The 22758-nt window shown below is 36.3% G+C and overlaps 1 protein-coding gene across 8 annotated transcripts in view; it reads right to left on the bottom strand.

Moving 5' to 3' along the window:
- ROBO1 (roundabout guidance receptor 1) overlaps window positions 1-22758 on the bottom strand; it is a 684763-nt gene that overhangs the window by 8361 nt on the left and 653644 nt on the right. For 7 of the 8 annotated variants that reach the window (XM_072346085.1, XM_072346162.1, XM_072346331.1 and 4 more), the window contains 7 exons: window positions 19445-19599; window positions 15346-15681; window positions 12747-12854; window positions 10048-10192; window positions 9481-9732; window positions 5595-6004; window positions 3318-3470 (listed from right to left, as the gene is read on the bottom strand). In XM_072346085.1, the coding sequence (XP_072202186.1) occupies window positions 3318-3470; window positions 5595-6004; window positions 9481-9732; window positions 10048-10192; window positions 12747-12854; window positions 15346-15681; window positions 19445-19599 (1559 nt within the window). The remainder of the gene's footprint in view (window positions 1-3317; window positions 3471-5594; window positions 6005-9480; window positions 9733-10047; window positions 10193-12746; window positions 12855-15345; window positions 15682-19444; window positions 19600-22758) is intronic. The other variant, XM_072346499.1, reaches the window with a different exon arrangement.

The raw sequence follows: 22758 nt of genomic DNA, 5'->3' as shown, positions 1-22758 counted from the left end.
TAGGTTTTTTCACAGGTAGAGGCATAAACAAGTACAAATGATGCTGGCATGCATAGAAGCTTACATTTCAAAATGAAAATCCAAGTAAATATGAGATAAATATGAGGTAAATGTCCGGTAAATACCCTCTGTGAGCTGCCCAATGTCATGTTGTTGACACACAGCTAAATATCTCAGTTGCAGACCTGAACACGTAGTTGTGAAAATGTTTTTTTTCCTTTGATACTGAAAGATTTAAAAAAGAATCGGGACTTCAAATCTCATGTGAACAGCATCAGTGGTGTAATTTATATTGAAAAACCTACTGAACCTAAGCAATGACAAAGGAATTTTATCCTTGTGGGTTTTTTTTTTTCTTTGGTTGTTTTATGTTTTAATTAAATCTACATGCTTACAATTCTGAGGATTGACATTACTGATGAATAAATTTATCACAGTTGAGAAGTGTCTTTCATATACAGTGTTTTAGAAAAGACAACATTCCTTTACAATTTCTTCCCTAAACATGATATGTAAGAAGGTCAGACAAGGTTGAGAAGGTGTGTACATCCACTGGTTCTTGTTATGCACCTTTAGTAACTAACTTCTAAGAGATGAAGAGAAATTAAAAAAAAAATAAAAAATCATGCACTTTAATTTTTACCATCAACTGAACAAAGATTTTTTAGCAACAAATTCGGAGATTTTATCACCTGGATGACTGTGAAAGAATAAGGTGACTGAGCTAAAATTTCATTCCACATAAAGGAGAAACTCATTTGAACTTATGCTAGCGGAGAATACAAAACTAATATTATCTGTACAGGGTTAGTGGTAGGCCTTGTACTGCTACAGTAGTAATAAATACACTTTCAGAAACACCAACCTCTTTGTCAAATCTTGCTGTGCAAGGAAAAAATTTACAAAATCTTACATGACGTATGTACATCTCTGCTGATAATATTCTTCAACTGTTACTGCAATTGCTTTATTTATTTATATATCCTTTTCATTGACTGAGTGCGTAAATTCCAACACAAGTATTTCGATGAATTGCTGGCAGATACTAACTCAAGTTCTTTGGGAACAGTGGAAAATTATTTATATGTGAAAGTAAATCCAATTTAAAAGTTTGAGAAAATAATAAAGTAATGTGTTTTTCACTTTTCACTATTTACTTTATGGCTGTGGCCAGCAATAAATGCTTAGATGACAGTTTTCTTCTACTAGAAACGTGCATGCTCACCCACCAAGGAAACAAGAAAGTCTTCATGATAGGTAATACTTCACAAAAAAGGTAAGTAACACTCAAGCCAGCAGAAAAGCCTATTCTCATCTGGGGAAGGTCAACTGTGCTCAAATGTTTCATCCACATTTTCACATCACTTTTCTCCATTTAAGAAAAACAATTAGAAGATGTTATTTTATAGCCAATTCTAAGGGGACAGTTTACTTAATAGCTGTAGCTACTAAAGCAAATGGTTATAATCTTCAGTAAGGTTTCAAACATGCTTATGTAAATTGATATAGGTTGAAACAACAACAACAATACCAACAGGAAAACAAAACCAAAGAAAGCCCTTCAACCTTTGAACTGGTTTTTATTATGCCTGCAGGAATTAAAGACATAATTTGCTGTACTGAGCAACCACACTGAATTGCACACCAAACCGGTTAGCAAAAATTCTCTAACTAGGAAATATGCTGAAGTAAGCACGTGCTATGCAACACAAAACAAATATTGATCACAATTGTCAAATCTGTTGCAATACCTAATCACAATGCTCTATGACTTAACTTTGTATAATTACTTTCTCAAAGACCTGTCATCAAATGCAGGTTCTGCTTTTATTTATTCCCACGTTAGAAGAAAATGGCCGTATAAAGCTCCTGTCCAGATTTCTTTCTGGTGTGTTGTGTTTATGCCAAGACTTGACGCTCAGCCAAATATTCAGTTAAGAACATTCCTTTCATGATAGGAAAAACTGATAAAATGTACTTAAAAGCTTGCAAAAATGCCATTGCAGGAGTGTAATAAATGTAACATTTCTGGAACAGTTTGGGGATTTACACCTTACGCTGTCCTTTCACAGAAGCAAACATGCACAAAACCACTGTAATAACCTCTTGAAATCAGATAATATTCCAGCAGCTCAGTCTCACTGACAGAAGGGGCCTGGGCATAAGCCAAGAGGCCCAGGTGCACTGTGTCATGCCAGCATTTAATGCAGTCTAATATCTGATATATGCTAGTGAGAGAAAATACTCAGGATAAAGTACAGATAATAGCATGGACAACCACTCATTGCTAAATTACTTCTGCTCATCGTTCTGCGCGCTTTGTATTAATATTTTTTTTTTCATCAAGTGGCAGGAATCACAGGGAGAAGTGGCTCAAAACTCCCTTCTAGTAACCCTGGATAAGGATCTATAATATTAGCCTTTCATATGATAATGGCAAATGATGCCCCTCTTTGAAAAAATTCAGCCTGGTAATGAAAGTCCTAATCAGATTGTTGTTGCTGAGATCCAGGAGGTGGGGAATAGTGCCTTTCTTCCCCCTCCCCCAGTTAGCAAATTTAGCAAACTTGACAAGATGGGTTAAGTCTTTGAGAATTTATCTTACATGAATTTCCAACAAAGCCCTTGGGTTGTTTTATAAAACTGGAAGGTAGTGGTTTAATAAAAGTTGCACCACCTGAGGCATTTTCATTAAAGGCTCTCTCTAGACAACATCACAATGTTTGCATTATCCTTCTGTGGTACCATGGGAATACAAGCACTACCTTTTCAGCAAGAGTTGATATTGTGTGTGAAGGCATGAGAGAAGATGATTAAATTTTGCTCCTACTCACAAAGTAACTGCTTGCAAGAATGCTGTGGTCAGGATTAAGATTCATTGATTTCTATTGTCAACCATTTGAATGGTTAATGTTTGGGGTTTATTTATTTATTTATTTATTTATTTTAGAGGAAAAAAATACATTCCAGATGCTTTAATATTTAGTCATGGAAACGAAGATTTTAATCCTAGCCACACATTACTCTCAATGACTGTACTATTTATGCTATCTGGGCTCTTAAATAATGATGGTAATTAGCCGATTAGGACACTACAGAAAACAGGTGCAAGGCTCTCGAGTGGCAGCATCAATGTACAGTATTAAGGAACTATGGCATTTAAAATGATTAATTTGTTCACTGTGTTTAGCAACAGGAAACACAAATCACTGAATTCTGAAACATAATGTTATCTCTGTGGATAAAATTCACACACACACACTGAATGCATAGTTAGAAAGGTTCACTGACGTTCTCACCCATTTCAGTGGACTCACCATCTGTGTAGACTTCTCTGCGCAGATGTCCTGGCTGGTGTTTTTGCTTTTTGGCAGGTCGGACCTTCTGTATTACAACAGCACTCATGTTGCTGTCAGTAGATACAGGGCTGGTGGGTCTGGGACAATGTGATGCATGAAAATGTCTACGGCCTGAAAATTGTTACAGAACAATAGCTATAATTTTTCCCATCCAAAATAAGACGCTTCACACTTCTCTTTCTTCACATAAGAACTAGCTGCCTACATAGCACTTAAAAAATACCATCATAATACTGTTAATATTCTCATCCTTACTGTAGGCAGTTTTAGAGTAAGACATAACTAAAAAGAAACATTTGCTATCCTACTAATAGGCAGGCTGGCTTAGTTCCACATAAACTATCCAACTGGTTTGTAAGGGCAGTTCTTGCTCAAGGAGTCTAAGAACCATGTGCAGTCAAGCACAGATAGGCTTCCAGCCCAGCAGTTCTACGCAGGCAACAAAATGTTTCACTCTCAAAATGGGCTTCACATCCCCTGGCTTGGACATAGTGAATTCCCCTACACAAGCAGTAGAGCAAGTCTCAAGCAGGACTTAGGTACAGATGGCCCCAGCACAGCTTTGACTGAATTAATAAGAATGCACTGTAGATATATGACTAGCATTTTATCATAGCTTATTTTCAGATAAGAATTGTCACATTTCCAGGATGTGCACTCAGGTACAGGTGATATCAATTCATAAAAGTCACTGTTGCATGAACTTGACAGCTGTAAAATTATCTACACGCAGTAGTAACAAGATGTCAAAAAATCTTTTCTATATATATAAATTTACACACACACACGTACATTTGCATGAATGCAATTGTAGAAAATGTATGAAATCCTGGCTCCACAGATATGAATGGGAGCTTTGCCACCTACTTCAAATGGCCAGGATTTCATCCAGAATTACTAAATTACCTCCCCTCTCACTCCTCATGATGAACAGCTGTGTGGAAATGAAACAAAGGACTGTTAACTCAGAGAGGATATCAGAAATGAGAGAGGAATGTTGCAAATCCATGGAGTCAGTGTGGACACAGTTGTGACAGGGTCCCCAATATTCAAGGTTTAGCAATTCAATAGGATTGACAAAATATTAATGTATCTGCTTGAAATCAGCATTACATACTGCACTTATTTCTTAGCTGAACTATGACAATATTCACCAGGACTAGTCAAGTAGCTGATTACCTACATAAAGCTGCTATTGCTCATAACCAGAATGTTGCAAAGCAATAGCAAAACAATAATCTCTTTGGTGGTGATTTAGGAGAAAAAAGAAATGTTCTTCCCACATATTCATAATCTATCATCTAAACTGTAACTAATAACAGCTGTCAAATTATGAAATCAGCACAAAGCCAGTTCATCTCAATAATATAGCAGTAAGCTAAATAGCATTCTCTAAAAGTTAATAATGAAATACGAAATGGGAAACAATTACAAATATTTTTAAATAAAGGGAAAATAAGACTCTGAAGGTTTAGTATTATATGGACATTTCAATACAGAGAGATTAAATCTCTCACGAAGAGAGTCGGAAAATCCTTGGAGCCTTACATTGGGAAAAAGATATAATTTTGTAATTATTTTTTTTTATTACCCCTTAGAAAAAAACAGTTCCCATTAGAAAAGAACTGACTGGAAAGTTTTCGAAGAGTAAGGGCACACTTAGTTATAATTAAGGTGTCATATTTTTGAAACTGTAAATTTTCAGACAATTCATTGCCAGAGGAAATGTTGGAGTTTAAAATCTGGCAGGGATTTAAAAAAATGGTCATCAGAGCAGTGAACTTGGAGAAAAAAAGATATTATAATAACAAAAATGTTCATATTTACACACAGCACTACCTCTGATTAAGCAGTTTTATATAGAGCAGTGATTTCCAAAGTTTGTTCCACAGCTTTGTAAGTCATGCACGACTAGGCAAGACTGTGCTAGGCTCATTCAGTTCTGGCTGGAAATCCATGAACAGGGCTGAGGTTTGGCAGCAACCAATGAGACAAAAAAAAAAAAAAAAAAAAAAAAAAGGAACTACTTATGTGAAACAACAAAGAGAGGCAATTTATTTGAACAGCTTCAGCAAAAGTCCCCTTCTGCCTCTTCCACAAGTAAGAATTTCCCTTTTTCCCTAACTGAATTTCCAAATACATGAACAGGAATTTAGGAAGTGATTGTGGATAAGTACATGTCATAATGGGAGGTTTTTTTTCCCCCTCCTCATATCAAATACAAGACAGACTCACCTCCTGCTGCATCCTGCATTTGACGTCTGGCTACTTTTAAGCCAGCATATTCTGCAGCTGCTGCAACGGCCTGTGCAAAATCTGCATCAGTAAAAAATGATCCATCTGAAGAGCTAACGCTAGACCGCCCACTTGAGATGTTATCTTCTTCAGAAGCTGAACCCCAGCCATTGATCATGGACCCTGTTACAGAGCTCTCCAAATCACCAACACTTGAGGCAGGTGTCTGCTCAAGGCCACGCAAAAGGAGTCTTCTGTTCTGCATCTTTGCAACCTCTATATCCGCCTCATCTTCTTCCTCTTCTGGTGCATCAGTATCCATGTCAGAGACCAAGGGACCTGAGATATATCCATAGGTATGTGGTGGAGAGATAGGCCTTGGAGGGGGTGGAGGACTCACAGGCTGACGTCTGCAAAAAATACAAAAGTAAGAACTGAAGTCATGTAATACTGCTAGAGGAAAAAGTAGAGTAAATCATTCAAAATAAGAAGCCCATGTTGCATAAAACTCCTTGTTTCCTAAGATCATTCACATACATGTAGTAGAAGAGGTGTTTATGTGACTAATTTAAAACGTCATTTGTGCATGCTTGAGTGTAAGAGCAAAAGAAGTGTCAGTATACTACTCTAGAAGCTTGAAACAGATTGAAGCTTTGAAGCAGATTGCTCAAAAAACATTATCTTCCCTCCACCCACCCCAATGATTCAAAAAGATAAAAAAAAAAAAAAGATACTGATGGTTCCTTATTTTTTCAAATTGGCCTAGGTGGTAATATAAAAAAAAAGTATGTTCTACTGTAATGCTACATCTTAAGGATACCAGAATTCACGTAAATAGTTAATTTATTCTGAGCTTGAGAATCATCAGCAATGATGTTTGAAACTTAAAGAGGTAATGTATTAGATATAATTATTTTGACATTTTGTTTACTTAAAACTTCTCTCTAAAGTCCCAGGCATTATCACTGACAACAGGCTTTGTTTGCAGGGCCGCAGGCATGATCTTTAATTATGATTTGTCTGAAAGAAAGAAATACATCCTGCAGCAATAGCTGGACTGTTTATTTTGCTTACCAAAAAACTACACTGCTGTCCACTTTGCAAAAATTTCCAGTTATTTTTCCTTTCTTTTTAAAATTTTCCATATGACCTCATTGAATGGATGGTGAACTAAAATGTATATAATGTATATATTTTTTCTTTTTTTTGCAGGTGACCCTTTTTTTTTTTTTTCCTCTTTTAATAAATGAATTACTAACGTTGAAAGGACAATATAGGATGGAAAAAACAAAACAAAACAAAACAAAACAAAAAATCAAACAACTACTTTGGGGCATGAACAAGCTGCTACCTCTCTAGACTTCTAGACTGCATTATCCAGACACTACTTTCCATTTTCAATATGAGGTACTAAATGTAATGATGACAAGGTCAGTTTGGGATATCCACCAATAACCATTTCATGGAAGAAAAAAGAACAGAAGCAATTAGAACATGGGAAGCTCTACCTGCCTTTGACCAGAGGCCTTGCTCAGTAGAGTTTAAATGCCTTAATTTCAAAATTGTGTGAGAACTGTCCTTGCAAGATATTTGCCAGTCTCTTTATTCTCTAGGCTTCAGTATGATGAAACAGGCAACTGACCACAAAATATGTTAGCATTTTTGGAATACAGTGTGTCTGTCAGCCTTTAAGAATAGGCTAATTTAGAGCTGTTCATGGCTATACAGAATTACAACACTTGGTCCCCTTTATCTGATGCAGCAGTTCTTGCTTTAGTAATGACATCATCTCTGATCTTAACTCTAACATTGACATCTTTTGCTATCCCATTAATTTTTATTTTTTCCTCTACTTGTCCATTTTTCCAAACATCAGACTTCAGTTTGCTATAAATTTATCAAGCTAATTAGACAGAGACAAGTAACTGTACACAATCATCAACTGTTTTTCACCAGAAATTTAGATAATAATTTGGCAGGACAACAAAACTAATAAAAAGTATGGAAACCAGTTTTTTTGGCATTATGTTCACTATGAAGCTACCACTTAGCAAAAAATGTGAAAACAATGCAGACAGGTAACATTCCGTACATTTTTAACTGAAAAGAATTGTCACACTATATTCAAAGCAGAAACATCCTTCCAGAATGGGCTACATCTGCTGAGCACAGCCAACACATAAACAGCAATGCAGTGGGTCATACCAACACCATTAAATAAATATGATTGTCACCAAAAACTTGCCAATTAAGTAGACAGAATTATATGAATCATTTTGAAGTGAGGTGATGGATATAGCAAAAATAAAAGAAACAATTTTTGAAGAAGTGAAGAAGATAAAGTCAAACTTATCCACTAACAGTGGTAAGACTTTCAGAAAAACTAGGCTTAGCCATTGCAGGAAAGAACAGAATATAGACATTCCATTTCTTTTCCTATCAATTCAATGAGTAAATAATATTCCCTAGGAACTTAAATTGGAATATCCTGGTACATGAAACTTGATTTTTTTCAGTGACTTTGAAGATATTTATGGTGGCCTGCTCTGAGTCGTTAAGCTGAGAGAACTTTCTGTTTATGTGTGTTTGTACACACGTGCTCCAATGCCTACTCCATTCAGTGTATCTTACTTCCCAAAACACATAATCTGAAGTAACTTACTTAGCAATTCTGTTTTTGCTTTAAGCATCCAGTTAGTTTAACTTCTAAATACCCCTGCAAACACAAATGCTAAAACGAACACTTTTGTATTCCTACACATTACAGATGCTCAAAATTATGGGAAAATATTATCAGCTATCCACTAATAAAAAGAGTGGTTATAAAGATTAAAGAAGATGGACAGACAAAGAAAGATAAACAGCACAAGAAGTGTTACCATAGCAAATAAAGATATACAAAATAAGGCAGATCAAGCAGAAATAAGGAATAAAAATAAAAGCCATTAAAAAAGAATATCAATAACTACTGCTTACTTAAAAATGGAAACACAAAAAACTGAAATAAGTTTTCAAAAATCGAAAGTTACACAATCTGCTCAAAAAAAGCCTGTAATTTGCTCAAAAAAAAAAAGTATGACAGTAATATGACAGTTATGTTGGTATCCTTGTGATGATGAACAACATATGCAAACCACTGGAGAAAATGAAAATAATTTTAAATGCAAAAGCTGCATCATATTATCAAAAAGCAAGACAAGTAAGCATTACACATACAAAGCCTCATTCAGAATTCAGTGTTTTATGGAACAGAATCTGAGCGAGTGTACATGCAAAGTAGTTTGCACTAAAAGCAACTCACGGTAGAAACAAAATTTTCTTGTAACAAATATCTACCTTTGTTAATGATGGTCATTCTTTTAAATGAGGTTAGGAGGAAATGTTAAGAAAATTTTGCAAGCAGTAATTTACTGTATTAGGATTTATGAGAGGAGAAAAATCCATAGGTTATATAAATCATATATTTATATATATTCATACCTATGGGTGACAAGTTAATTGCACAGTTACTGTGAAATAATGCATGCTATTTTATGGTAATAATGCAGTAAATCTATTGGAAACAATGGAACTGTAATTATATGGTAAGCTGTGTTAACGATACCACTTTAATATCCTGATAACTGTGAATTTAACTTATGTCAGCATTGGATGTACTGTAAAGTGATATACTGCATTTCTTTCCGTGGTTTAATAATAAAGCAATTTAATTATGTATTTCTTAGGGTATAGTATTCTTAGGCTCTAGTATTCTGGATCAGAAGTTAGATATTAACAGATTAAATATCAAGGGAAAAATCTTGACCTCACTGAATTCAACAGGAATTTTCAGTGGGACCAAGACAGCTTTTGTCACATATTCCTCCCTGCATTTGCATTGACACACCTCCGTTCAGGTTGGTGTTGTATGTGACCCAGATCCTCCTGGCAGTCCTGTAACATGGGCTGGAGTTCTTCCTGGGGAGAAGGGGTGAGAGTGGCAGTTGACTGATGGCTATAGGAGACAGCGGCTGGAGACGAAGCTGCTCCTCGGACAGGTGGAGTAGGACCTCGCTCATCTTCTTCCTCTTCCTCTAGATCATCTTGCTGCAGATACATCCTTGCAGGTGGGACTGGACATGGAATTTCTTGGTCATAGCTAAAATTAATTTTGTAAGAAAATAAGGACCCATATTTTTACTGTGTAATCAGTATATTTGATATATGTATGAAGAGCTCAGGAATAAAAAAAATCCTTTTCATAGGTGCTCTTGAAAACAGCTTAAAGATGTACTGCCTGGAAGGATGTACACCACTGTCATTAAGTCTCTTTAAATAGATAGTCTACAGCCAGTTCATAAGCAGCATCAAAATTGTACCAAAGAAATGTCTCAATGCCAGCCTGCAGAATTAGTTAGTGTTCAATTAACTAACAATTAAAAGCAGAAATGGACTATGTGTTCATTGTTCTTACCTTTCATCGACTGAAAGACTATAATCTTCACTATTGCTATGGGGAGGCGGATGTGCTGGAGGGGGTGGAAGAAGATCGGCCCAGTTCATGCCAGCTTGCTTGGGAGCCTTTGGAGTCCGAGCACCCTTCTTGTGCCCTTGACTCCCTGTGAATAAAAAGTATGTATTTGTAATACTATTAAATAAGTACTAACCGCTGCACTGCACAAAACAAAATAACCATAATCACATGCTCTTGTGAATTTTCTAGGAATTTTCTGTTGTGATGAGTTGGATTAAACTGGTATTTATTCTTTTTACACCTGTTTGCTATTGTACATTTTTTGTAGAACTACTCCATGTTCTTAAGTAGTTGCATTTAACTAGAAAATCTATATAGCGTGGAAGAAAACACATAGAATACAAAAGTCGAATTGTTAATAAACAGTCAAAATGTGATATAACCATAAAATAATTTTACAAGCAGTGTAATTAAGAATGAGCTTCCCACTTCTATTAATTACTTAATAGATTATCATCTAAAACAAATGAGCTGTAGACATATTTTCAAAAGTGCCTTTATATTATTTAATTGCTGGAACCTAAAATACAATATGATACAGATATGATCTATTAAAGTTCCAATGTTGCATTAAGTCACTGAATATATGTAATTTGTACTTGTCCACTGAAACGTTTTAGGCACAATGAAATTACCAGTTTTAGTCTAAATGGCAGGTGCAGTTGAAAATAATTGCTGGCAGAACTAAAATAACAAAGATCGATGAAGTACAGCTCAAATGTTTTCAGCTACTATTACTGGGAAATTGGGAAATTATAGCTTATAATAGAACAATGCAGCTTTAACAATTCCAATAACTTTGAATAAGAACAATTATTCAGGTGGTCTTGAATTTTAACGTTGGATGTGGTTATGATCAGAAGGTATTCTACCATTGTTCCTTTGTATACATTTTTTCCTTCTTTGTTACCGTTACTTCGTTAATTGCATATAAAGTCATCATATATTTAAATATGTTTTCTTGTTTCTCTCTTCAGCTGAGACACAGTTTTATAGTCATAGTTAAGCCTAGACACAAGATTAAATACACTGCAGTGAGATTTAGGAAGGTTGTCATTCTCACTTCTGTTGCCTAAGTTTTTCTATTCTTATAGACAGTAGTTATGCCTATTGTTGTCCCACATTATCTGTCGGATATCAGTATATCAGTATATTTTTGCTATGCACAATTATTTTTCTGGTATATCAGTATGTCAAGCAAGACCCTTAAGAATCCCAAGGCGACCATTATCTGCATTCTCTTTCCTAAGCACCGTGACATATACTAAGTTCAGCACAATTAATTTATTACTCTGGTCACCTTGCTTCATTCCCACTGGAGTCTGTGGTATAGGACTATAAATTTTTAGCATTAGAATAACCATAATAAGTGTCAGCATGGAGAATATCACCTTCTCTTTTTAAATATGCATGGGCTCACACCCTGAAATGTTTCATTCTCAATGTAAGATCTTGAAGCCATTGAGGAGACTCAGCATCACATTCTTATGTTGTAGACCTAGGCGAAAGGCTGATTCCCTCAGGAACACCATGAACAGATGGGAGAATTAGGATCCATGCTCAACCATCTCACCCCAGCCTTTGAGAATTCCAATCATCCACAAGCACAACCTCAGTCATAAAAGGTTAAGACAGAGTGCAGGTTACGATTAAGGCAACAAGGTTATCAAAGGAGACAGCAGAATAGAGAGTGGAAAGGAAAGCCCTAGCTTTCATTAGCAGAACCCCACCAAGTCTGTGAGTGTGATCATAGCTCAGCCTATCATCAGCTCAATAGAGATAAACATAGGCTAAGTACCAGACTTACAGTAAAGTTCCAGATTAAACCTATGCATGGTTTTGATTTGCCTCTGAAAATCTCCCACACCTCTACTAAATATGGAAAGTGAAATTTAGAAGTTAGTGCCAATATAAGAAGTAATGAAAACATATTCTGTTGCTCCAGAGCACACAGAACAATTTCAGTTCACTGGTCAATGTTCCCTAGTACAAAAATATAAGTTTCACTTCAAGACTTATACAAAGGACTTTTAGGTGTTTTGCACAGCAGATGCCAAGAAGGAACAAAATTTAACTTGAATTATTTACTGTCTGCATTTGAATGATGTACAAGGGTATTTTGATATATAGTGACTGAAGTCTGTAGAAATAGTTGCTGTACAAGTAAAAATAGTTGTTGTACACATAAATGCTCGTTTAAAGTTTATGGGATTGGTTAGGGTATCTTGAGACTGTTCTGGACATAAAATTCTCCCAAATGCACAGAGCTAACAGATGGAAAAGGAGTCATTACAGCATAAGGAACTCAACAGTTAACACATCAATTAAAATCATTTTCATGACTTTTCTATCTGGAGATCATAGCACTAACCAGTAGGGTCTGAGCATCCAAATTTAACTTGATTTCATGGCTTTGACAGTTTTCAACAATCAGTTAATGTACATTTAGGTGGCACTAAGCAATCACGGGAACGCAACAAAAATACAGGCACCTATTGAACCAATTTTCACACTGCTTAACGTCCCTGCACTACATAATTTTCATGTGTCTCATCCCTTCTTTAAGTCCAGTAACACGTGGTAACAATGACTAGAAGGTCTAAACACTGTAACATTTAGAAAACATTTTAGATACTCACCAGATGTGCTGCTGCCTCTATCCGAGCTGTTGTAGGATCCACCTGTATTCTGGTCATATGACTGGTTGTATGGAATTGTTGGAGCAATGCTGTCATTTACTCGGTAATCTGAAAGTTTAATAGTATAGTTAACGCTAACCTTTAAAAACCAATCTACTTTTATATATCTGCTTCAAAACACAAAGCAGATTTCCAGAGAATACTGGAAAAACAAACAAACAAACAAACAAACAAAAAAAACAAAAAAAAACAAACCAAACCAAAACACTGATTTTCTTTGAAAGGAAAATCATTCTATAATGAAAATTTATTTTTATATTGTCTCTGTAATTTTAAGGAAAATCATGCAAATACCTCTATAGCAAAAATGAAGTAAAATGAAATCCTATGCACAGGATACTGGCAATGTCTCTGCAATGATTAAATCTCAGTGGATATATAGACCTATGTGGGCATTTAGCATATGAGTAGACCGTCACCTCGATCTACATGATTTACATGATCTCTGCTTAATTTATGCATACAAGGCAGCCAATGGACTATGGTAGCTACTTTTTGTATTTCAAAGGTGACAAACCCACAGAGAAGTCAGTCCTGGACTACAAGGACTGAATGGTTTGCTGGAACAACAGCACAGCTCCACTGAATTTGGTTTACAACAAAGGAGGTTTTCATTCAATGTCCTCTGCAAGTAAGATTTCTGTTTATACTGGGTCATGTAAATCTTAGCAATGCACGGGATCATTTTTGCCAATGGCTATTACAGTATCCACATTCTCCAGTTCTAAAGCACTTGATACATATATTACTTTTAAATTGAGATTTTGCAACCAGATCCCCAAAATGTTTTCAGAAGTAAAATGCTCATCTGAGAAAACAGTCTTTTCATGCCAAAAAGTATTTATAATTTACAGAGAACATAAGGGATCCGAGTTAATCTTCATATGGCAAATAAAACTGCATCATAAATAGAACCATTGGACATAAAGTAGCAACGATGAAGCATAGCATTTAACTCATCAGAATGGTTATTTCCCATCACAAAAGCTATAGGTATAATTGTCAGCAAGACGGTTTTGTCTTAGAAAATGAGAAATCCAAGATCAGAATATTGACTCATAAAATGGCAAAAGAAAACAAAAATAAACAAAACTACGAATCCAGTCCCCATCTGCTGCAGAAATTGTTTGTGATAATGTAAGCATGGGAAAAAGAGCAAAATGATGAATTCCACACCAGAGTGTATTCTGTAATAGTTTCTCAGCCTAGCTGCATTCCACAGACCATGCTGAAGCTCTACATACTGCATATGTTTACACAGAGGATAAACAGTAAATCAACACTCTGAAATATGTATATATGACTGTCAGCAGACAATGCTTTAAGGGGGCCTTCCACACTACAACATGCAAGAGAATATGCAGCTGTAATATACACAGTTTGAAAGATGCAGTATCTTCCAGGGTATAAAACCAAAACGTGCTTTAATTCCAAAACAGATATGTAATACACAGTTTATGAAATAAAACATAATTTAAAAAATAAATAAATAAAAATACAGCTTTCACCCTCTAGTAAGGAGCCACAAAAATTGAATTTTCCTTTGAAATGTTTACGTGAACAGAAGGTGCCACATTTTATATCACCCTTTGAACTCTATAAGCAGATAGGTCCAGTAGAGGAATCAACATTCCTGTAATGAAGTGCATCTTTTTACTACACATCTTATCACTATGCGACCACTTGAGTTACAACAATCCATGCAAGAAGTTCAAAGTTAGAATGAGTCCAGTTCCTAGGGATACTGTTTTGCAAATCAGGTTATTAAAAGAGGTTGCATGGTAGCCCGGAGGGCCAGCAAGAAATCACATACCTATTTCTTCCAACTCCCACATGCCCTCAAGGCCACAAAGGTACATTCTGATATTTCACGTTAACACTGAAATCAATTTATTTTTAGCTTCTGGATCCACAGACTTCAGTCAGGGTAACAAAGGAATTTAGTTTCCAAAACTGTGTGCAGTAGCATTGTCTCTGAATATGTGAATGGAAGGCTTGCTAAGAATAAGTCTAAAACGAATTGTATAGTTCCATTTCTGTCCCTGGTGTACAATACAATACAATTTTACAGAGTTTGATATGCAAAATTTCATTCATTTACATGAACATGTAGATTTAATTAGTCTCCATCCACGACTGGGAAGAGTAGGTTGACCTATTTAAAATTTAAGGTAGAGTATAATGTAACTACCATGCATCTGGCTTATGAATAAAATATCTGGCCTCTGCCTTAACCGATCCCTTCACTACCATTAAATCTAAATTAATCTCAAATCCATAGGAAATAAATTTTATACATTTTTTTTTCTAAAGGTACAACTTCTTATTTGTTATAATAAATCCAATATCTGAAGGTTATTGTGGTGCTTATTAACTTTCTGACACTGTTAGCTGACAGTTTCTAAACCTTAAGAGGAAGATATTTAAAAGCACCACAGAAGTCTGTAACTGCTGAACCTCAAAGCTTTAGACTCCCAGCACCAGAAGGTCAAAACTCCTCTGACGCCTAAAGAGGAGAAACAAGCTAAAAACTCTTCACCTTTGTTTAATTTGTTTTGCTCCATAATGTTGTACTGTATGGGTGTAACCTCTTGCTTTTGCTGAACAGAGGGTTTCCAGTGTTTCTCATTCGTATCTCCGCTGCCACTGTTAACATTATTGCTGATATTTGACTGGATGAGTTGAGTGGTGGCATAAGGAGTGGGCTGCCCAGGCTGGCTGACAAATCTTCCGTCCTTTAGATTTGGACTATTGAAGGTTTTCATCTCATTGATTTTGTTGCTTAGGTCCACGTCACCATATACAGTTGACTCGGGCAACATCAGGTTTGTCTGCTTGTTGTCCAGCTGATTGTTGTAATTTGCTATACAATCGGCTAACCACAGAGGAAAGAAAAAAGAAAAGGTCATTCTGTTCGCTTACACTATACTTTCAATGAAATTCCCTTTAAATTCTTTTCAGTGCAAAACTATATGGTTCACAACCACAAGCTACTGTAATTAACTAAATATATAATATAGGTTACCGCATAAGTTATTGCTTACAGTATTAAAGTATCTTTTGGTTCACTGTAAGTTGAGATCTACTGAATTGAACCTACTATGACTTACCTTGTTTATTTCTCCTTTTATTTATTTATTTATTTATTTCTTGAATGTTGGCCATATTGACAGTATGGGCATCCAATCAATCACTGAGATAATTCATTTAAAGGAAAAAATCAAGTGGCAATAACTTAACGAGACTGTCATTTTGCATCAACACAGAATCAACAGAATTTAGACTCTTGTTATCAGTGTAAGAAACTGGAAGTACAACAGATTTTTTATAAAACAGACTGAAAAATGATTACACGTTAACAGCATTAAAGAGAAACAGTACAATGGTAAAGGCAACTCAGTACCCAGCAGCAAAACTTTATTTTATCATTATTTCCTTTTACAGTATTGCATTTTGGTTTAAAACAAAAAGACAGGAAAACACTCTGGATTTTTGCTAATTGCTTGGAATACTTCAGAGTAATACCGTAGTGATACCGCTGTCCTGATGTGCTAAATGTAGACAGCACGGATAGCATGAATTCATTCCTCTAATAGTTATTGCATCATTAGATCAGTACTTATCACAATCATACATCAACCAGATGTGCACTGACGCTGAGGCCGCTACTGTGTGAATCAATGTGTCTGCCTTTCCAGCTTCTCTATCTTCTGTGACTGTAGTTCAGCAATTTTTATTTATTTATTTATTTATTTTCCTTTCCTTCACCAGTCTTTTAGAAGAATATGTAGTAATACAGTCTGTGGATAGGCATTTAGAAGGTTGAGTGAAACCAGCATTCCATGGTCATGAAACAAGAATTATCATTTGCCAGCTGATTAATTCATTGATAATTACATAACAATCACCAGGAATATACTTTTCCTCTTTAAAAATATGTAGCATTTATATTAATGAGTTTGAATCAAAACTTGAATTCCGTTAACTGTGAAGGCTGCATTTAATTTACTAGAAGGGCTGACAAGTAAAACTAAGTACAGAACTCAGGATTTGACTATTGTACTACATAAAATAACTTCTAAATACAAAAGACATTCAGTTTGAAAATATTCCTTAACACATACATCTTTCTTGAGAAATATTTTCTAAAAGAAGGACGAACAAAATAATACCTGCAGAAGAAAATCTGTGATCACCATTTACAGTGATTAAGGAACAGTATCAGAACACGCCACATACAATTTATTCATTGCACACTGCATACCCCTCAGCTTGTGTTTTTGAAGGTTTTACTGTTTCATATGTTTTTCTTCCTTATATGAGGTGTTATTTATTTATTGTCTCACCATCTTAATTTTCATTATTTTTACTTCTTAAATGTCTTCATTTCTGATTTTTCTCTCAACTACTGAGACCGCACAAGTCTTTTCTCCTTTCCAAGAGCATTATATTATACTGGGCAACTATATGTCCAGTATATTCTTAATTCTCGATAGTTTATGCGTTGGTATATTATTCACAGAGACACTTGTGACATATACTCTCACCTCCTTCCATTTTCAACTGCATCTGATTTTTGCATAGGGCAATATAATCTATACAATATATATAGAAGAGACATTTTTAATATAAATGTAACAGAATTCCTCATACAAAGTACATAAACAAAACTTGCCCACTTCCCATTCTGTTAAGTTAGAAGACATTACTACACCATCCTTGTCTGACCCCCAAGCTTACAAGCTTTACTTCAAAGGAAGAAAAAACTTTGCTATACAACCAAGCCTAATACTAAAACTAAATCAAGAGAGAATGTGCTGCTTTAACTGTTGTTACAACAGTTTGCACATCTTTGAAATGTGCACTGTCTTCCTTTTCTGAATTTGTTAAATTTCAGTTACTCAAATCTGCCATTTGTACTTGCTACAAGAGAAGAACAGAATCAAACAGAATTGAATAGAACAGAAAATAGTCCATCTGGAAGGAACTATCAAAAACTATTGAGTCTAAGTGCCTGAGTACTTCATTCAGGGCAAGCCAAAAGTTAAAGCATTATATTGATGGCATTGTTCAAATGCCTCTTGAACAATGACAGGCATGGGGCACTTCTCTAGGAAGCCTGTTACAGAGTTTGACTAACTTCATGGTACAGAAATGTTCCCTGCTGTCCAGCCCAAACCAACTCTGGTGCAGCTCTGTGCTGTTCCCATCTTATTATCAGCTCCCAGGAGAAGGGTTCAGCACCACCGTATGCCTTCCCTCCTTACAGAGAAACAGGGAGCAGTGAGGTCATCTCTTCTCCTCTTCTTCTATAGGCTAGATAGCCCAAGAGTCCCCTCACAGGATATGTCTTCAGCCTTGTTGCTGTCTTTGTTGCCCTTGTCTAGACACTTTCAAGGACCTTAACACCCTTTTTATATGGTAGAGCCCAAAACTGCACACAGTACTCAAGGTAAAGCTGTACCAATGCTAAATGTGGCAAGGAATCTCCTCTTTTGCCAAGCTCCCTGTGCTGTGTTTAATGCATCTCAAAATGTGGTTTGCCCTTATAGCTGCCAGTGCATACTGCTGGCTCATGTCACCATCAAAAATCTTTTTACATAGCTATTTATGGGCATAATATCCTCGGGCAGAAAAAAACACAAATCCCTAATGTTAAAATCTTGCACCTTCCCCCGAAGCACCTGGCACTGGTCACTGTCAGACAGGATGCAGCAGGAGATGAATTACCACTATCACATTATGGCTGGTTTCACATTAATTATGCTGGAGGAAAAGCTGTTTTGCACTTAGGCAACTTCACTATAGGCAATCATACTTCCTTTCAGAAATGCGAGGAAATGTTTCTAGCAAAATTAGCTACAGATGCTGGCAGAGTGTAGGCAATATGGAGAAGATACATTTTCATTCCTCACCAGTTACACTAATTGTGTTAAAACAAAAGGAATGTCAGGTCTTTGTAAAACAAATTCTGTAACAAATAGTACTTCCAGATAGATTTCTCCTATTGTCCTCCTACTGCACTCACAAAGTTTTCTTTAAGACTCCTCTGAATCCTGCCCAAGCTCCTGGGATTTAGCACTTACCCTAACATTTCACAATTGCTTTCAGATAGTGAAGTTAACTTATCTTGATTCACACATCCTAAATTGAAAACCAACTATCCACTTTTGTACAGAATGGAATCCCAAAGGAGGTTCTTAATGTGACAAACAGTGTCTGGCAAGTACTGTAGTGATGTTTATTTCTTTCTTCCCATTATGCCCCAAAACAAGTTGAAAATGTCACTGGTATCATTTTGGTACTTGTCCTTCTCCATCCAAGTAACAAAGATGTACAAAACAAAATGAAGTTGTCTTATGCTTGTCAGATGTGAGAACATACATACTCAGTGCAACCTCTGGTAACATGGAACCCTGCAAAGGCTCCTTCAGTTTTTGAACAACTCACTGAGGATCAAAAGGGATGGAAAAATTGGGATTCAAAAATGGACAGAAAGCATTATCATGACATAGCAAAATGAAACTACATTAAATGTGAACATACTGGAAATCAAAAAGAAAAGTGAATCTGTTCTCATGTATTATAATATATACCATGTAAAGAAAGTTCCTTAGCAAGGTAGAAACATATCTAACCTGGTCGACTGTATGTCGTAAGGTTGCCATCACTGTTTCCATTGCCAGAGGTGCAGCAGTTGATGGAGCAGTCATTGTGGTTGTTCCCTGTGTTAGGCCAAGTATCTGCTAGCCAGGGCTGTGTGGCTGGTTCACTGATGTTTAGGAGTCCTGGCCTTTAGAAACAAAGTTTGGTCATTTCAAAAACTAAACAGAGACATTTTCAAGCTGCAATTATATTCTTCACAGAAAGTTAGATGTCACACGTTTCACAGAATTACAGAATAGCTTAGGTTGGAAGGGACTTCAAAGATCACTTATTTCCAACTCCCCTCCTGTAGGCAGGGCTGCTCCCCACCAGCTCAGGCTGCCCAGGGCTCCACCCAACCTGGCCATGAACACTTCCTACAACTTCTCTGGGCAGCCTATGCCAGCATCTCACTGCCCTCTGAGTTTAAAGGCTTAAGCACTGGAAAACACAATTCAGTTCCTTGGTATAGTGGTTTCTAGTCTTTCATATCAACTCCTGTTTTGAAGTGCTGAACTGCATTTACTTATATGTTTGTGTGTACCCTTTAAATGTCTGTAACACTTTGGGTTTATTGTCGCTTTTTGTGTGTGTGTGTGTGGGGGGGGGGGTGGGGGGGCGGGGTTGGGGAGATAGGAGCAAAGAATTGTATATTTTTTCACATCCTTTTTCCTTAAGAAAAATAAAGTGGAATTGGAAACAAACCTCAAGCATGGAAGTAAGATGGATTGGAGAAATAAGACTAACTTGCAAAAAATTTTGCAAGTGAATAGTCATAAATTTTTGGTAATTTATAAAGACAGGTACTAATCACTATCAGCTACCACTATTGCTATGGATCACATGGAACCACTGGAGATAGTACAGAAGCTGGTCTCTATAATATTGTGATGTTCTTAAAAAATAAAATGTTAACCTCTGAAATGGCAAGTTGTGAATACAAACTGCATGTGGTTTCTTACAGGGGATATAGTCTTCTAATGCTGCAGGCTTAAGTCACAATCTCAGAATGATGTTTAAAACATCTATACATCCATATGTAAATATATTTCTCCACAGCATATGTCACCTGACAATTTAACATGGGAGGTGATGAGGTATGACTTACTGTCAGGCTAACAAACCAGCAAATAACACATGCACTAGACAAGTATTTTTTATATATCTGAAATAAATGTACACCTGTGTTGTTCCATGAACAGTCCAGCCAATTTGAAATAACCTGCCTTTATTATTTTTTCCCCTAATTCTTACAGTGAAAATATATCACAAGGCATTTGGAGAAGACAAAGCCTTCCAGAATGTTCCAGCACTTCCAAGGCCTGTGCATTGTTTTTTGTATAAAGAGCGATAGTTCCTTAGCTGCTAAAATTTGCTTTGTTTTTAAGCAAAATGTCCTGTAAGAAATGCATTGTGAGGTATAAGCAGCAGAAAACTCTGCTGGAACCATTTAGGTGGAACTGTGAACACGAGGTTTTTGCATTGCACCTCCATGGCCTGGTACAAAATAGGAGATCATCTTTTCCAAAGATCTTTTAACCTTTGCAGTGAATTACTTGAATCCTTGAATTGCTGGCCTAGGTCTGGGCTGGGGTGGAACAAACAAGCAGCTGTGTGGGTGCCTGGATGCTGGCTGGAGTCAATCCACTCTAATTACCATTACTTGAATTCTGTCCGGAAAGGGGATTGTCACAGAAGAGGGTATTTTTTAGCATCATGGAAGCATGCATTATTTTGAAATAGTTGAATGTGATATTTTGAATTCTAAATACCACTTTAACATGCTTGTATAACAGCACTTGGCTAAAGTGCTAAACCTTTCAAAACCATTGTGAATATAATGTGGGGATGTGAGAGCACTAAATATGAAATTAAGATTTTTGTATGCAAAGATATTTTACATAGCAGAATTGTATTTTATATTCTAACTAAGTACTGTACAACATTAGATGCTCTGTAAATGCCATATACTCAAATGAACAAAAGAAGCAAAGATGTTAGCACCTTGAACCAATTACTCTGCTAGACTGCAGCACTGATCCTTAGAACAACGGTGGTAACAAACAGTGCAGCTTCTTCAGCAGTTCCAAAATGACTGCACACGATGCAGACACTTCTGGGTTCGTTTCTGTCCTCTGCATCTATGCGACTGTGCTTTGTCTACCTCATGCTATGGGAAGAGCAGAAAGCACAGTGGCACAAAGAGCACAAAAGGCTGTTAACTGTGTATCCCTCTGAACAACCTTGTCAGGGAAAGATGGTTCATGTCTGCTCTCTTATTTTCTCACTATCCTGGGGTGAAGGCAGCAACCCAGTGATTTACAGGTTTGTCCATTCAAACATCACATGGTAACTATTCTAGAGGTTTTCCTCCTTGGTTTTATGGCTACAGCAACACAGCAGTGTGCTGTTCAGGACACAGAGATCTGCAGTTGCTCTTATTCTGCCAGGTTCGGTAGCAGCAGCGGATTACTCTGCATAGCCTTCTAGAATACTGGGAATGCTTAATTTTATGCCTAATCTTTACCATTACCCGATTTTTGTATGGTCTTGCAAATTAGGAATAACAAGATACCACTTGTGAAACAGGAATTGATATACGAATTTATCACCCAGCTGTTCTCCGAGATTCTAATGTATATTCCAATATCATGCCAAATCCTTAATTCAAATGCCGACACAAGGGTATGCATGGAAAATGCCACAGAAAAAGGGGGGAAAAAAAAAAAAAAACAAAAAGAAAAAAAAAGTGTGCTAATAAATGGCATTGCTCTCACATGCCTTATTTATTTATTTATTTATTGCTAAAGCTATTGTTTTGTGTCCTGAGGATAACTCCATCTCTACATGGGTAACGTATATCACTCTTTTGTCCATTGCCACTCACTAACTAAGAACATAAAGCCAATAAATATATTTTAGTTAACTTCTAAATTTGAAATAGACTTGGTTCTCCAGGCAGGGGGCTTTAAATTAAAAACCTACCTGTTTCCCACTCTTCTACAGCACATTTCTTGCAAGTGGTGCTTTAACTGTTTTGCAGTGATAGCAAGATTTTTTCTGAACAACTCACCTTACAAACACATTGTACCTTCAGAAAAATTGTCCAGTTGATGTTTTTTTTTCTTTGTTGCTTTTGTGAACCATCTATATTTCTTAATCTTCATAAATGCCACGACTTAATTACTTCTGCTCCCTCAGCTACTACCACCAGATCTCTATTTTGAAGTTAAAGTGCTCCCTCTGCTGCTCATTCCTTAGAGGTGCAGCTTTTACAAGTTAACAAAGCAACTCAGCTAAAAATACC

Source organism: Excalfactoria chinensis, chromosome 1, assembly GCF_039878825.1.
Source record: "Excalfactoria chinensis isolate bCotChi1 chromosome 1, bCotChi1.hap2, whole genome shotgun sequence".
Classification (NCBI taxonomy): domain Eukaryota; kingdom Metazoa; phylum Chordata; class Aves; order Galliformes; family Phasianidae; genus Excalfactoria; species Excalfactoria chinensis.
This window is presented reverse-complemented; position numbering and strand designations above follow the sequence as displayed.